We start from the raw sequence: 16,207 nt of genomic DNA, 5'->3' as shown, positions 1-16,207 counted from the left end.
GGATGACAAGGGGGTGAGTATATTAAATTTTTGTTTTGCAAATGAACTAATCTTCTAATTAGTTCAAACCTAAATTGCACTTAAATTTGTGCAGCTTATTACTGAAAAAAAGTGGTGGAGAAATAATTTTCAATTAAAAATTCCTAGTCAATTTCAGAGTTACAGTCATATAGTTTTATGCATTTTTATGACTTTAGAGCCCCCTACAGTTAAGCGATTCGGCGATTCGGCTGTAGACGTGCTTTTGTTGTTGCCGTAAAGCAATGCACTCATTAAACTCACACTTACAGAAAAGATGTTTGAAGTAGAGTAGGAATGATTTTAAACTAATATTTCAAGTAAAAAAGGTGCATACAGTTGCTTTAATGTTTGATTTTGTTGTGTCAGATGTTTTTGAATCCGTTTTAATTAAATTCTGTCAAAGGAGCTCTCGAAGCAGAGCAGTGTTTGGATAAGTGCGATGAGAGTGCTGTTGTTTACCAGTTAAATCGTGTCTTTGTAGAGTCACTCGTGAATCTGGGTCGGGCAACTTCTGACTGCATTGTTTTTCTTCTTTTTTAGACCCAGACAATTCAGCTGGCCCTGCAGAGAACAGTGGAGTTTTACAGACAGAAGGAAATCAGGTACATCCATGCAATCTCTGTTGTTTCTTCTTAACCATCTCAACCATTTCTCAAATTACGCCCAGATACTAAGTTCTGCAAATCAAAAGGCATATTGAAATCTCACATATGTGACCCTGGACCACAAAACCAGTCTTAAGTCGCTGGGGTATATTTGTAGCAATAGCCAAAAATACAGTGCATGGGTCAAAATTATTGATTTTTCTTTTATGCCAAAAATCATTAAGAAATTAAGTAAAGTTCATGTTCCATGAAGATTTTTTGTAAAATTACTACTGTAAACATATCAAAATGTAATTTTTGATTTGTAATATGCATTGTTAAGAACCTAATTTGGACAACTTTAAAGGTGATTTTCTCAGTCTTTTTGATTCTTTTGCATCCTCAGATTTCTGATTTCAAATAGATGTATCTCAGCCAAATATTGTCCTATCCTAACAAACCATACATCAATATGATGTATAAATCTCAGTTTTGTCAAATTTAACCTTATGACTGGTTTTGTGGTCCAGGGTCACATATTATCTGAGTTGTGCATTCCACATCATTTTATCACGTTTTTTTCTTATGTAAGTAACTTGAATGTGCGCGACTTCTGGTCTCATTTGCATCTAGTTATATTAACTGTAAAAAAAAACAGTCCGTTGTGCCGCTTGATATTGCATGTTGGTGTTTGTTATCATATTTTAATGTGTTATCATTATCATAAACACAGACTTAATTGTGCATTGCTATTCTAGTATTTACAGTTGAGGTCAAAAGTTTACATCCCCTTTTCAGAGTCTGCAAAATGTTAATAATTTTCCTGAAATAAGAGGGATCATACAAAATGCATGCTATTGTTTATTTAGAACTGACCTGATTAATGTATTTCACATAAAAGATGTTTACATATAGTCCACAAGAGTTAGAAAGTTTACATGCACTTGATTCTTAATACTGAGTTGTTACCTGAATGATCCAAATCTGTGTTTTTTTGTTTAGTGATAGATGTTCATGAGTCCCTTCTTTGTCCTGAACAGTTCAACTGCCGCTATTCTTCAGAAAAATCCTTCAGGTCCAACAAATTCAGTGGTTTTCCAGCATTTGTGTGTATTTGAACCCTTTCAAACTATTTCTGTATTATTTTGAGATCCATCTTTTCACACTGAGGACAACTGAGGGACTCATATGCAACTATTACAGAAGGTTCAAACACTCACTGATGCCTTGGAAAGAAAAACGGTGCATTTAGAGCCGGGGAGTGAAAACTATTTGGTCGAGATACAACTCTTTAAAAATCTGGGCCCGTATCCCTAAAGAATCTTTGTGCAAAAAGTGGCTCCTAGCGGCCAAATTCTAAGAAAATTCTCAGAGTCATGACATGTTTTCTTAGAATTTCCCCTAAAAGTGACACGAAAATCCCAGTTAATATAAAAGCTATTCCTCAAGATTCCTAGCGCTTAAAAGGGCTCCTAAGGCGAGATCTGCTAAGAGCAGGGAAGAGGACTTTTAGTGGCCTAGGAGTTCCCCTAAGCAGCTGCACAAAATGGCCAACAGAGGAGGCAGGAGAGATGTCCTGCAAACACTGGATGACAGGGAATTATTGAGACGCTACAGATTGGATCGTGCAGGAATCATGTTTGTGGTGGATCTCCTTAGAGATGCAATTACTTCACCAACTCGACGCCACAACGCTATTACACCAGAGAAGAAAGTAATCACAGACATTGATAAAAGCTGAGCCGTGTTACCTTCGTTAAGACCACACTGAGTTGTAACGTTGCAATTTCTACTTCATTAAGGACAGCCCCTTGAGATAGGCCATCTTGTTTTCAATGGGGTCCATATGGGAGTGAAAGTACAAAATATGCCAGCTAGGATATTAATATGAGCAAATAAGACACGAATCATTATTTGAACAGGGTGAAATGAGCTTAAGTTTTCACATATTTTAGATTCTAATGTTAGGCTATAACCCCTACAGCTTACTATTCATTTTCCAGATATTTTCTTGAATGTGAAATATTATTTACAATTACAGTCTGCATAAGATTAGAGTGTATAATTATGTTTATTGCAGTGTTGTTTTTGACAACCATCTTAGATTTAGTCTTAGTCTTTTGGACTAAAATGCTTCTTAGTTTTAGTAAAATTTTAGTCACTTCTATATGTGATAGTTTTAGTCCAATTTTAGTCGACGAAAAGTCAAAAAGGTTTTAGTCTAGTTTTAGTCAAAAAAAGGGAAAAAAGTAGTCTTTTAACAAATTAATGTAGGTCAGTAAGTATTTTGCTGTTGGGTAGTGTCACTTATAAGTTCTGAAAATAGCAGATCTATAGTTCAACACAATGTGAGCTTTCGGATCGACTATTTTCACCAATAATTACAATAATGAAGGAATGTTTTAGAACATAAAAGACAAACAAGGATGGAATGCTAAAACGGCTTGCCATACTAGTATAGCAAAGAGTATTTAATGCTAAAACGGCTTGCCATAGCGTCAGATACTTTTTAAGTTTTAATTGGCATGCACAATAAGCGGGAATGTCATGCATTTTAAACGTCTGACGGACCACCCACTAACATTTTCGACTATTCTCGTCTCGTCAACGAAAACTCACACACGTCTCGTCATGTTTTAGTCATCAACAAGCCATTTTTATCTCGTCATCGTCTCGTTATCGTCATGAAAAAAAAGTAGCGTCAACGGAATGATTTCGTCATCGTCATGGTTGACGAAAACAACACTGGTTTATTGATTTGAGGGTACATCCTTTGCTCATTATCACCAAAAGTTCATTTTCATCAAACTTGTAGGATCAACCAATCACAGCTTTTGAAATGATGACTCATACCTAGCAACGGGGTCAACCACACCTCCTCACTAAGATAGGATTTTCCATCCATTCCTTGCTCAGAGTTCACTGAAAATGTTCTGGAACCACTTCTAAGCTAAAACTCCTGGCAAGGAATTTTTAGGTTAAGTTAGGAGCTCTCTGAGAGGATTCTCAGAATCTTTAGGGATACGGGCCCGGGAATCTGAGGGTGCAAAAATATCTAAATATTGAGAAAATCGCCTTTAAGTTGTCCAAATGAAGTTCTTTGCAATGCATATTACTAATCAGAAAGTTTTGATATATTTACAGTAGAAAATGTACTAAATATCTTTATGGAGCATGATCTTTACTTAATATCCTAATGATTTTTCACACAAAATCGATCATTTTGACCCATACAATGTATTGTTGACTATTGCTATAAATATAGCCATGCTACTTAAGACTATTTTTGTGATACTACATATCAAATCTCATTTGCTAGAATGTTTATTTTGTCATAAAATGTGATTATATTATCACCCAGCTCCAGTTTGATAAATGCAGCTAAAAGACATGAAGATATACATTTATGTTAACATTACAATAACAGTTTCCTGCTGATAAAGCTAATGATAAAGCTGCTTTGAAACGATGTGTATTGTGAAGAGCGTAACACAAATAAATGTGGCTTGACATGCAAGCATTTCCAAAACCTCTGAACTATAATATGCTCTTGATATTTTGGTTACCCTTTCGTCTAACTCTGGGAAATGTTAATCAAACTCTGTTTCCCTTGCAGTGGACAAGAGTTTGGACGAAGCTTGTCAGACGAGCAGAAGTGTTTGTTTGAGAACTCTCGCTGTGACAGCCAGTCTGACATCTCAGGAATACTGAAATACACAGCAACTATTTTAGGTAAGTACACACTAGGGCTGTGCAATCAATCAAAAAAGGTTTACATCTTAATATGACCTTGTGCAATTATTAAACCTTAAAATGATGCAATTCAGTTTAATAAAACAGTGCTTATCATGCATGCTTCAAAGTAGAGTTCTGTATGTATTATGCATACTCAAACATGCATGTGACTTTTTATGTTGTGGTCACTTTTAGCATGCATTGAAAACACTAAAGTGCTCTAGCTTTATTTTGCATCACTGATGCAATGTTTCTCATGATTTTTGGAGCAAATCGTGCAGCTCTAATGTGCACACACACACACAAAGCGACAAAACTTTGACCTCAATACACGCTCACTGACACTTTCCTAAAAACTCTCTCCATTGCTGCAGTCTCCATTCCCGAGCTGTTGCTAAGATACTAACTCTGCCATCCCTAACGAGAACACATTTATAAATAAACCGCAATGAGCCATTTGAACTGAGCCCTGCCCAGCTAAACCTACTGCGAATCTTGCTTTTATGCAGCAGAGCCGCAGAGTTTCACCATGCGCTTATACTGCAGCGATCGGTTATTTTGGTAATCGATGGTTTCGCTGGGGGCCAGACCTTTAAACTTTCCATCTTTATGTAAAAGCGTGTTTATAAAACAGATAGTTCCTCTAAATGCAGATTGCATGAGCCGTGTTGAAATGTAAATGTTTGTGTACTTCCAATTTGAGACATTTATTTAGTATTTTAATTAGTAATACACACGCATCATGATTTATCATAGCCAATTAGATTACATATATACTGTATATATTCAAGGGCGCACATTTAATACATGAGCAGAAATATGTGCACAGTTCAGCTGATTGGTAAAGTTTCCCCCCTTTAACTTTGTTTTGTGTTCACTCTTCCATTTGTTCTTTTTATATTGACTATCACTCTATAAAGACTAATACCATCAGATACAACAATCATTTCTCAAATATTTATTACAATACACTGAAATTGAACATTCACTTCAATGGTATGACTGGGTGCTTTCAACTGATTTCCTATTGAACTGTCACCAACGGAATTGCAGGTGTCAAACTATTTCAAATATAGTGAATATAGTGAAAACTCAATAAACATGTATTTTGAGGTGCAGTTTGTCATATTAATGGAGTGTTTCACTAGTTAGCAGTAAACTGGTTACCTGAATATGTTCGTAGATTTGTGTTAGATGTTATATCTAGAATGGAAAATTGATATTCTGTTTGTAAACATTGTACTTTTTTGCTTTTTTTAAGTTAATGTCATAAAACTAGTGAGCTAAGCCAGGAGTAGTACTGACAGTTCCATCTAAACATGGCTGAACAGGCAAAAAGGAGAGGAACAGGTGACCCGAATCAATTGAGTGAGTCATTCCGACTGATTCGAGATTGTGACCTCGATTATTCAGTTCAAGTGATTTACTAGCAAAAACCAGATCAAAAGAGCCATTCATTTTCAAATTTGGACATCCCTTGTTATGATTTTTAAAAGCATGTATATTAATGACTGAAATGGAGCTTTTTGAAACTCTGAATCAGTTAATAACCATTGTGTTACAAAATAATTCACAATTTCGAAGCGCTCGAATCGGATTGCGTATCGTGAATCATTTGATTCAAATCCGGACTTCAAATCAGGTATAACGGATCATTTGAGCATCAGAACTTTGAAGGAGGTTCGCAAATCATTTGAATCATTAAATTATTCATGATCCGCACTGCAGGGATGGTTTGCGAATCATTATTCAGATCTCGACTTCGAAACGTACATCGCAAATCATTTGATTTAGATTGGAACTTCGGAGCCCAGATCACGTATCATTTAAGTTTAGATCGGGACTTCAGTGTGATTTCGCAAATCATTTGATTCAAATCAGGAATTCAGGTGTGGATCGTGAATTATTTGATTTAGATTGGAACTTCAGAGCAGGTTAGTGAATCTTTTGATTCAAATAGGAACTTTGGGGTGCAGATAGTGAATCATTTGATTTAGATTGGAACTTCAGAGCCCAGATCACGTATCATTTAAGTTTAGATCGGGACTTCAGTGTGATTTCGCGAATCATTTGATTCAAATCAGGAATTCAGGTGTGGATCGTGAATCATTTGATTTAGATTGGAACTTCAGAGCAGGTTAGTGAATCTTTTGATTCAATTAGGAACTTTGGGGTGCAGATAGTGAATCATTTGATTTAGATTGGAACTTCGGAGCCCAGATCACGTATCATTTAAGTTTAGATCGGGACTTCAGTGTGATTTTGCGAATCATTTGATTCAAATCAGGAAGTCAGGTGTGGATCGTGAATCATTTGATTTAGATTGGAACTTCGGAGTGGGTTTGTGAATCTTTTAATTTAAATCGGAACTTCGGAAAGTGAATTGCGAATCATTTGATTTAGATCGGGACTTCAGGCACAGATTGTGAATCTTTTGATTCAGATTTTGGAGTGGGTTTATGAATATTTTGATTCAAATAGGAACTTTGGAGCGCAGATCGTGGAGTGCAAATGTTTTGATTTAGATTGGAACTTCCGAGTGGATTTGTGAATCTTTTGATTCAAATAGGAACTTTGGAGTGCAGATCGTGAATCATTTGATTCAGATTCGGTTCACTGATCTTTTTTCAGATTTTTTTTTATTAAAAAAAAATGTTAAAAAAGAAAAAAACAGCAGCTGTTGTTGCCAGATCTTTACCGTAAAAAATAGGATATCAACATTTTACTTTTAATAAATTGATTTTAAATTTACAGAAGTATATTTAATGAACTAATAAATATACCAAATTACTAAAATCAGATGTTTACATTTGTAATATACTGACATGAACCTTAAAAAGACAAACGATTATAAAACATATTATATTATTATATCATATTGATATCAAAATAATTTATGTATTATTAAAAACAAGTGTATTTTAAACTAAAGTGTTTTCATAAATTATATCAGTAATTAAAATAATTATGCAAAAACAATATTATTATTTAAAAAATAATAAAATATATACTTTTTTCTACATTTTCCTGTCAAATTACGTGTAATGTGCCTGTACAGTATTTTCTCCTCTTTTTGCCCATTTTCAGCATCTCTGGCCTTTGTTAACATCCAGTTTACAGACTCAGACATGATGTATGTTTCTTTATCACTGTCCCAGTAGCTCTTGAAAATAACAGAAAACTAAGTACAGAAAATACAGTGCAGAGACCCAAGAAATGTTATGTATTTTTTAGGGATGTAACGGTATTGTAAATACCGTCGTACCGCAATAGCACATTTTTTCGATACTACCGTGGTCGCATGACTCGATAAAACGAAAGGTCTTCTGAGAAAAGTTTGCTCAGGCGAATGGAGCGAGCGGGAGGTAGCGGGAACTACAATTCCCATCAGCCCAGGCGTGGCCATAATACTTTGCGGTCTGTTCCCCGCCCGCCTTGAACGTCAAGTTCATTTTATTTTCGATATAGCGCCAGATCACAATAGAAGTCATTTAAGGTTATCTTCCCTATAGAACAGGTCTATACATTGTTCTTTTATTAAACAAACTAAATTGCCTTATGTTATTTATCTTATTTACACGAAGGCATGTCATCTCTATCTCTACATGAAGGCGCGTTTACAATGTCTCTACCGTGAAAACACACAGGACTCCATTCATAAAAACGGAATTTACTATAGCGCGGAATGCCACGGAATTTGTTGATTTTTCTTCATTCAAATCGCGATATGGACTAGTGTCTGTGAAAACTGAAATGCAAAAAGACTGTTTTAATATGAATCCTGCATGTTCCGTTTGCCTCTGTCTGTATGGTGGAGACGCGTTTTTTCTCTTTACTACACTCATACTGAAGCACGCTGATGCTCCCGCTAATTTTTGGCATTTGCATCTCACATGAACAGATAAACTCATTCTCCAAAGCTGCTGTTAGTGTCACTTTTACCGTTTCATCTAAGAAAACTATCCGCATATCATGGACACACAGAAACTTCACGGCAACCTGTCAAAATAAAAGTACGGTTTAACATGAAAGAGAACAATATTAGTCTTGTATCACTTTTGTACAGTAAAATGCAGGTGTTTATATATTCCTATTTAAATAATTTACATAAAACAATATATATATAATAAAAAATAAATATTACAAGAAGATTAACCACTTAATTGTAGAAAAAATACTACAGTTATTATTTAAACGTTTTAAACTGAATATAATTTTTCTTTCATGGATGGATTTTAACAGTAAACCTGTTTGTTTGCCAAAAATTAAAAGGGTTTATTTTTCATTTGATTAGAATAAATAAATGTTTATGCTTTCATTTGATTATCAGACAAATTAAAACACATAAGAATTAAAAAAAAAAAAAAAAGCAAAAGATAGTAGAGCCCTATTGTTCAAAATGTTAGGCTAAAGTACTGCGAAAAAAAGTAACGTGGTTACATGGTTAATATTTTTTTGTTATTAAAATTGAAAAATTGAAGTTCCTGTTTCAAAGTTTACAGATAGATGGCTAATTTTTATGCCATTGATATGTTCAGTGTTCATGTAAACTGTTTAATAAACACTTCTGGAACTTTTTTTCGAGTCTCTTCATTAGTTTTGTTTTTCCTGTAAATGATTCAATAAATACCGTACCGTGCCATTCATATCGAGGTATTACCGTACCGTGAAGTTTTGATACCGTTACATCCCTAGTATTTTTGTATTGTTCTGTTTTCCGGTGACAACCGCTGGTTTAAATGAACTGTTTCCTATTTTAATATATTATAAAACATAATTTATTGCTATAATCAGAGCTCATTTTTTGTTTTGCATCATTACTTCAGTTTTCAGTGTTACATGATCCTTCAGAAATCATTTTTATTTGCTGATTTTCTGTTCAAGAAACATTTCTGATTATTATCACTGTTGAAACCAGTTTTATTTTTGTGGAAACCATGATAAATGTTAGTTATCAGGATTCTTTGACGAATAGAAAGTTAAAATTACAGCATGTATTTGAAATAAAAATCTTCTGTAACATTATTAACATTAGTTGAATAGTCCTTGTTAAATAAAAGTATTAATTTCTTTCGAAAAATATAGATTATTTAAAGGAGGGGTTCACTTTCAGAACAAAAATGTACAGATAATGTTCTCACCCCCTTGTCATCCAAGATGTTCATGTCTTTCTTTCTTCAGTCGTAAGAAAATTATATTTTTTGAGTAAAACATTTCAGGATTTCTCTCCATATAATGGACTTCGATGGTGCCCCTGAGTTTGAACTTCCAAAATGCAGCTTCAAAGGTCTCTAATCGATCACAGCCGAGGAAAGAAGGGTCTTATCTAGCAAACTATGGGTTATTTTCTAAAAAGGCGTTTGAGATTAAAAAGTTTATAAGTTGTAAATGTTTTTAGAAAGTAAATGCATTTAAACTGCATTTTGGAAGTTCAAACTCGGGGGCACCATAGAAGTCTATTATATGGAGAGAAATCGTAAAATGTTTGCCTCAAAAAACACCATTTCTTTACGACTGAAGAAAGAAAGACATACACATCTTGGATGACAAGGGGGTGAGTACATTATCTGTACATTTTTGTTCTGAAAGTGAACTACTCTAACAAATTATTAAATGAAATTGTATTACATTCATTTATATTAGTGTATTTAAAATGAAATGTAAACAGTAATTAAAAGTATGGAAATTGATCATTTTTTGTAGGGATGAACCGAAATGAATACTTTGGCCGATAACGATAACCAATAACTCTTTTATATTTGGAGGCCGATAGCCGATATATAGGCCGATAAATAATTTTTTCTGAGCATGATTGCAAAAACAAAAGGCAAACACATACAATGAACAACTGATTTTATTTTAAAACTTTAACTTCAGAAAAGTTTGAACTGATCTCTGAACTATAGTTACTATTCATTTCTATGGCCAACTTTCTTTGGCATTTGTGATGGCTTTTGCTTTGGCGCTGTCCTTGTCAAATTTCTTCGTATTGTCAAGTGTTTGTTGTACTGGCTTATTGGTAAGGTTAGTTGGTAACGCTGTTTGTTTGGCAGTGACTTTCTTCTTATAATCTTTATAAATGTCGGGATGGCGAAACTTCAGATGGCTTATTAGATTAGTAGCATTGAAGTTTTTTGTTTTACTGCCCCCTAGCATTACCACGCATTTGCAGCTGTTGCAGATTGCACGTCTGTTGTCCTCTTTTTTCACGACGAAAAACTCCCACATAGCTGACATCTTCTCTTCTCTCTAGAAGCAGCTCTTATAATGCGCGTCTACTTTGCCTGACGTCAAAGAAGTGACGATTAAACCCCTAGTGGCCAGTAGCAAGCATGTGAAGTGGTTCAGCCAGCAGAAATAATACCTAATTTATCGGCTTAAAGATATCGACCTAATTTTGTTATCGGATCAATAACGATAATACTAAAAATAGCATTTATTGGCCGATACTGATATGGCCGCCGATATATCGCCCATGCCTAATTTTTTGCATTATTTTTCACAGGCGTGGACTTTGCCGACATACGTGGCCGATTTGGAGAGGAATTCTTCGGTTTGTGTCTGGAAGAGAACGAGAGGGTTCTGCGAGCCCTCGGAGGAAACTTGCAGGACTTCTTCAACGGTTTTGACGCTCTTCTAGAACACATCAGAACATCCTGCGGCCGCCGAGCTTCATCCGAGGCTCCTTCTTTCCTATGCAAAGACGCTCCTCAGGAGAGCGACGAGACGAACGCGGAGAGCAATGTGGGACGGACTCTTCTCCTCCACTGCTTCAACCCTGACCCTACTGTGGGCGTGGCCATGCCGGGCTTGATCCGAGCCGCCGCCCGACGCATCTACCAATCGGACGTTTTGGTGGAGGAAGCTCCTCCCACTTGGCTCCACACGGCCAATGAGGATGGCGAGCTCTCGGCAGACTCCTCCCCCTCTTCGTCTCCATCTCCACCGTCATCTTCATCTCCCGCCTGTTTGTCCTTCCTCATTCGAGAGGTTCGGACTCAACCCGCATCCTCGTCGTCACACTCCGCCTCCGCATCTCGCCAGCTGTCACGCTCGCCGCTGGATTTGCGCATCGGTCTGAGCACCTTTTGCCGGGCCTTTCCCTTTCACCTGGTTCTGGGGCCAAACATGGAGGTCCTGCAGGTCGGGGAGGGGCTTCGAAAACAGGCCAAGAGTGACCCGCACCGGACGCTCACCTTCAGCAACAGCTTTGAGCTGGTTTCTCCCAGAATTCCCTGTTCCTTCCAGAACATTCTGCTTCGGCTGTCCACGCCGTTCACCATTCGTACACGACCTGATGGATCGGCACTCGACAGCAGAGAGAAGGTAAGACAAGCAGTTGGGTAAATTATGTAAATTTGTGTTTGTTTAGGTGCGAAACAAGCTTTTATTAAAAGAAACCAACTTAAAAATGATTAATTCAGAATTTCTGAAAAAAAAAAATAAATGAAAAAAAAAATTTGGACATGGAGCCTCATTGAGATCCCCATATCTCTGGGACTGAATAATGCAGGGCCTTGAAAATTAAGATTCTACACGAAACGTCTATTAACAACTACAATCTAAAATCATATTGTGATATCTTTAATACTTCTTGAGTTATAGGCACTCAAACTTTGGAAAAAGAATATTTATGCCACTCAGTTCAACGCAAATGTTTTGACAGAAGGAAACGAGATACAACTCTAGTTAAAAGATTATTGTTTCTTCAGACTTTTTAAAAGAAAATAAGTATCATATTTACTCCTGAAATTCATATTGAAATTCCAATATCTCTAGGAACCAAACCATATAGGGCCTTAAACACAAAGTTGCCTAAATGCATGCAATTTTGGAAAAAAACTTGAAAAGTGCTGTTTTCCCATTTTTTAATGGTCACCATTGGCACATAATGCAACCAAGTTTAAGTTAATAGATAGTAGTTCACTTTCAGAACAAAAATTTACATATATAATGTACTCACCCCCTTGTCATGCAAGATGTTCATGTCTTTCTTTCTTCAGTTGTAAGGAAATTATGTTTTACAAGTAAAACATTTCTGGATTTCTCTCCATATAATGGACTTCTATGGTGCCCCCGAGTTTGAACTTCCAAAATGCAGCTTCAAAGGGCTCTAAATGATCAAAGCCGAGGAAAGAAGGGTCTTATCTAGCAAAACAATAGGTTATTTTCTGAAATATTACAATTTATATACATTTTAATCTCAAATGCTCATCTTGTCTAGCTGGGCAAGATGAGCGTTTGAGATTAAAAAGTATATAAGTTGTAAATGTTTTTAAAAAATAACAAATTGTTTCGCTTCCTTGGTTGGGATCGTTTAGAGCCCTTTGAAGCTGCATTTTGGAAGTTCAAACTTGGGGGCACCATAGAAGTCCATTATATGGAGAAAAAACCTGAAATGTTTTCCTCAAAAAACACCATTTCTTCACGATCAGTCTGAAGATCTGGGCTGAGTTTGTAGAGTTAAAGACTAAGCACTAAATAAATTTCTAATAGAATAATAGTTACTGTAAGTTTAAATGCATTTCAGTAAGTTAGCTTTCTCAAGCCAGTTTAAAAAGGTGAACTCTCAATTTGAGTCCAAATGCAGTAACACTAATCAGCATTTACAATAATCCATATGTAAATCACTCACCATCATAATCCTTTAATTGGCTTGAAGAAATTCCCAGGTCTCCCACTAATAATTACAACATCTTGGTGGTGTTGGTGTCCGCTCGTCTCATTAATAGGATGGTTCTGACATGACTCGAAGGCAGCGTTAGACAGTAGGAACGTGTCCTAATTATGGAGTTTGCCATGGCTGAAAGCTGATGCCAAACCCGCAGGATTATTTCCGAAGTCTGCGCAGATTATTATGAAATGATTTGGACAGAGATGCAGCTTATGTTCTGATGTCGTTCACCCTGGAGAGGAGATTGACCAAACACACACACACACACACACACACACACACACTGGTTTACATGTTTTATGGGGACATTCCATAGGCGTAATGGTTTTTATACTGTACAAACCGTATTTTCTATCGCCCTAACCCTACCCTAAACCTAGCCCTCACAGGAGATTGTGCACACTTTTACTTCCTCAAAAAAACTCATGATTTATAAGCCTGTTTCCTCATGGGGACCTGAGAAATGTCCCCACAAGGTCAAAATTTACTGGTATTCCTATCCTTGAGGTATTCCTACAACGTGATGAATACCAGGTACACACACACACACACACACACACACACACACACACATACACACACACACACACATCCCATGAGAAGTGAGTCGTGAGATATCAGGATGCTTCACTAAATGGAAAGTACAGCTTTAAATATACACAATCAGTGAAAATTTTTTAGACAGCAAAATTTTTAATGTTTTTTTAAGAGGTCTCTTCTGCTCACCAAGCCTGCATTTATTTTATCCAAAGTACAGCAAAAACAGTAAAAAATGTAAAAATATTTTTACTATTTAAAATAACTGTTGTCTATTTGAATATATTTTTTAATGTAATTTATTTCCGTGATCAAAGCTGAATTTTCAGCATCATTACTCCAGTCACATGATCCTTCAGAAATCATTCTGATATTCTGATTTGCTGCTCAAAAACTTTCTTTGGTGAATAGAAAGTTCAGAACAACAGCATTTATCTGATATAGAAATCCTTTGTAACATAATAAATGTCTTTATCATTATCGTAAAGCATCCTTGCTAAATAAAAAGATTAATTTCCAATACTTTTCAAGTGTAGTGTTTTATAGTGTTACAAAAGCTTTTTGTTTCCGATAAATGCTGATCTTTCTATTCATCAGAGAATACTGAAAAAAATGTACTCTGCTGTTTTAAATATTGATAATGATAACAATAAAATCAGCGTATAAGAATTATTTGTGAAGGATCATGTGACACTGAAGACTGGAGTAATGATGCTGAAAATTCAGCTTTGATCACAGGAATTAAATTACACTTTAAAATATATTCAAATAGGAAACAGTTATTTTAAATAGCAAAAATAATTCATAATATTGCTGCTTTTGCTGTACTTTGGATGCAGGCTTATATTTGGAAACTTGGGAACCAAGACTGGTTTTGCTCCAGATCCGAGATTTAAGTATTATTGGATCAAAAACATTTTAATGTAATAATAAAAATATTAAATAAATGATAAAACCCTATAATATAGTAAACCAAAGACTATAGAATACCCAAGACTTGTCACTCGTATAGTTTTGAATGGGGAAAAATGCAACGTTCATTATGGCTGCGAAGCCCCGCCTTCTTAGTGAAAGAGCCAATAGTTGATTAGTAAAGTCAGCGCATCACTGCAGCTGCCGTTAGAAGTCCCGGTTGCTATAGAAACAGCCGGCGCTCTAAGACGTTCGCTCAGTACTGCGCATGCGCACTGGCTCATCTAGCCGGAAAAATAAGCGTTTTTTTAACGCTATTGGAGCTCAAGGAACCATATTTCTGAGGCAGTTCTTGTTGGATTTCTTTGGAGATTTAAAATATGAAATTTAATCGTAAGCTTGGTGAACAGTTTTGGAGAATTTGATGTTTCCCCATTCAGAGAGATAGGAGCTGCACTTGCCTGCCTGAGTAGCGTTTCAAAGATGGCCGCCGAGTGACATGACTTGCCTTAAAGGGACTTTGACTAAACTGACGCAGCGTTATTTTAGTACCACTGAGATACTATTACAGTTTTTTATTAATATTTCGAATTAGTTTTTATTTTTGTATTTTCTGTTTTCATTTAAAATTTAGTTCATGTCTTAGTGTTTTTTATTTATTTATTACCTATTCATTGTTTTTATTAATATTCTGGATAAGGTTTTATTTTTTCAATTGTAATTTTATTTTTATTATTAATATTTAATTTTTTTTTAGGTTTATTAAATATTTAGTAGTTTTGAAGTGCATTTTTGTAATATTTTTTTATTGAATTTTTTATAACTATAATTATAATTACTAACGCATATCAAAATTAGAAATAAGGAAATCAGAAGTTGTAATTTAACTTAATGTTTAAAAAATCTATTATACTAAAATACTATTATAGTTATAGTTTTGTTGTTTAATTATTTACTACTTATTACTATTAAATTTCTATTTATTTATTAAGAAAAGTTTTTTTTTTTTTATTTCAGGTATATTCAAGTTTTAGTAGTTCTGTTGTGCATTTTTGCCTTTTTTATTTCTCTATATATTTTGTATTATTTTTTATTTTAATTTAATTAAATTTTTGTTTCAGTAAATCAAGTTAACTAACTAAATAAAAATGAAAGTGGTTATATCTTTTTTCCATTAATTTATTTAAAATAAGAAGAAATACATTTTATGATCTTAAATTTTGCTGTATTTTGGGTATTTATGATTTCCCTGGTATGGTGCAACAAAAATGCAGACCATTTTTAATACATATTTTATATAGATTTTTATTTCAGTTTTAGTTATTTTAGTACTTTTAGTACCACTGAGATACTATTACAGTTTTTTATTAATATTTCGAATTAGTTTTTATTTGTGTATTTTCTGTTTTCATTTAAAATTTAGTTCATGTTTTAGTGTTTTTTTATTTATAACCTATTCGTTGTTTTTATTAATATTCTGGATAAGGTTTTATTTTTTCAATTGTAATTTTATTTTTATTATTAATATTTAATTTTTTTATTTTTAATTTTAGGTTTATTAAATATTTAGTAGTTTTGATGTGCATTTTTTGTAATATTTTTTATTGAATTTTTATTGAAACGCATATCAAAATTAGAAATAATAAGGAAATCAGAAGTTGTAATTTAACTTAATGTTTAAAAAATCTATTATACTAAAATACTATTATAGTTATAGTTTTGTTGTTTAATTATTTACTACTTA

The 16,207-nt window shown here is 34.5% G+C and overlaps 1 protein-coding gene across 1 annotated transcript in view; it reads left to right on the top strand.

Annotated features, from left to right (window-relative positions):
* The first annotated feature begins 460 nt into the window (after window positions 1-460).
* gucy1a2 (guanylate cyclase 1, soluble, alpha 2) overlaps window positions 461-16,207 on the top strand; it is a 37,894-nt gene continuing 22,147 nt past the window's right edge. The window contains exons 1-4 of the mRNA XM_073818287.1: window positions 461-466; window positions 562-623; window positions 4,222-4,337; window positions 10,846-11,666. Of these exons, the coding sequence (XP_073674388.1) occupies window positions 461-466; window positions 562-623; window positions 4,222-4,337; window positions 10,846-11,666 (1,005 nt within the window). The remainder of the gene's footprint in view (window positions 467-561; window positions 624-4,221; window positions 4,338-10,845; window positions 11,667-16,207) is intronic.

Source organism: Garra rufa, chromosome 14 (genome assembly GCF_049309525.1).
Source record: "Garra rufa chromosome 14, GarRuf1.0, whole genome shotgun sequence".
Classification (NCBI taxonomy): domain Eukaryota; kingdom Metazoa; phylum Chordata; class Actinopteri; order Cypriniformes; family Cyprinidae; genus Garra; species Garra rufa.
This window is presented reverse-complemented; position numbering and strand designations above follow the sequence as displayed.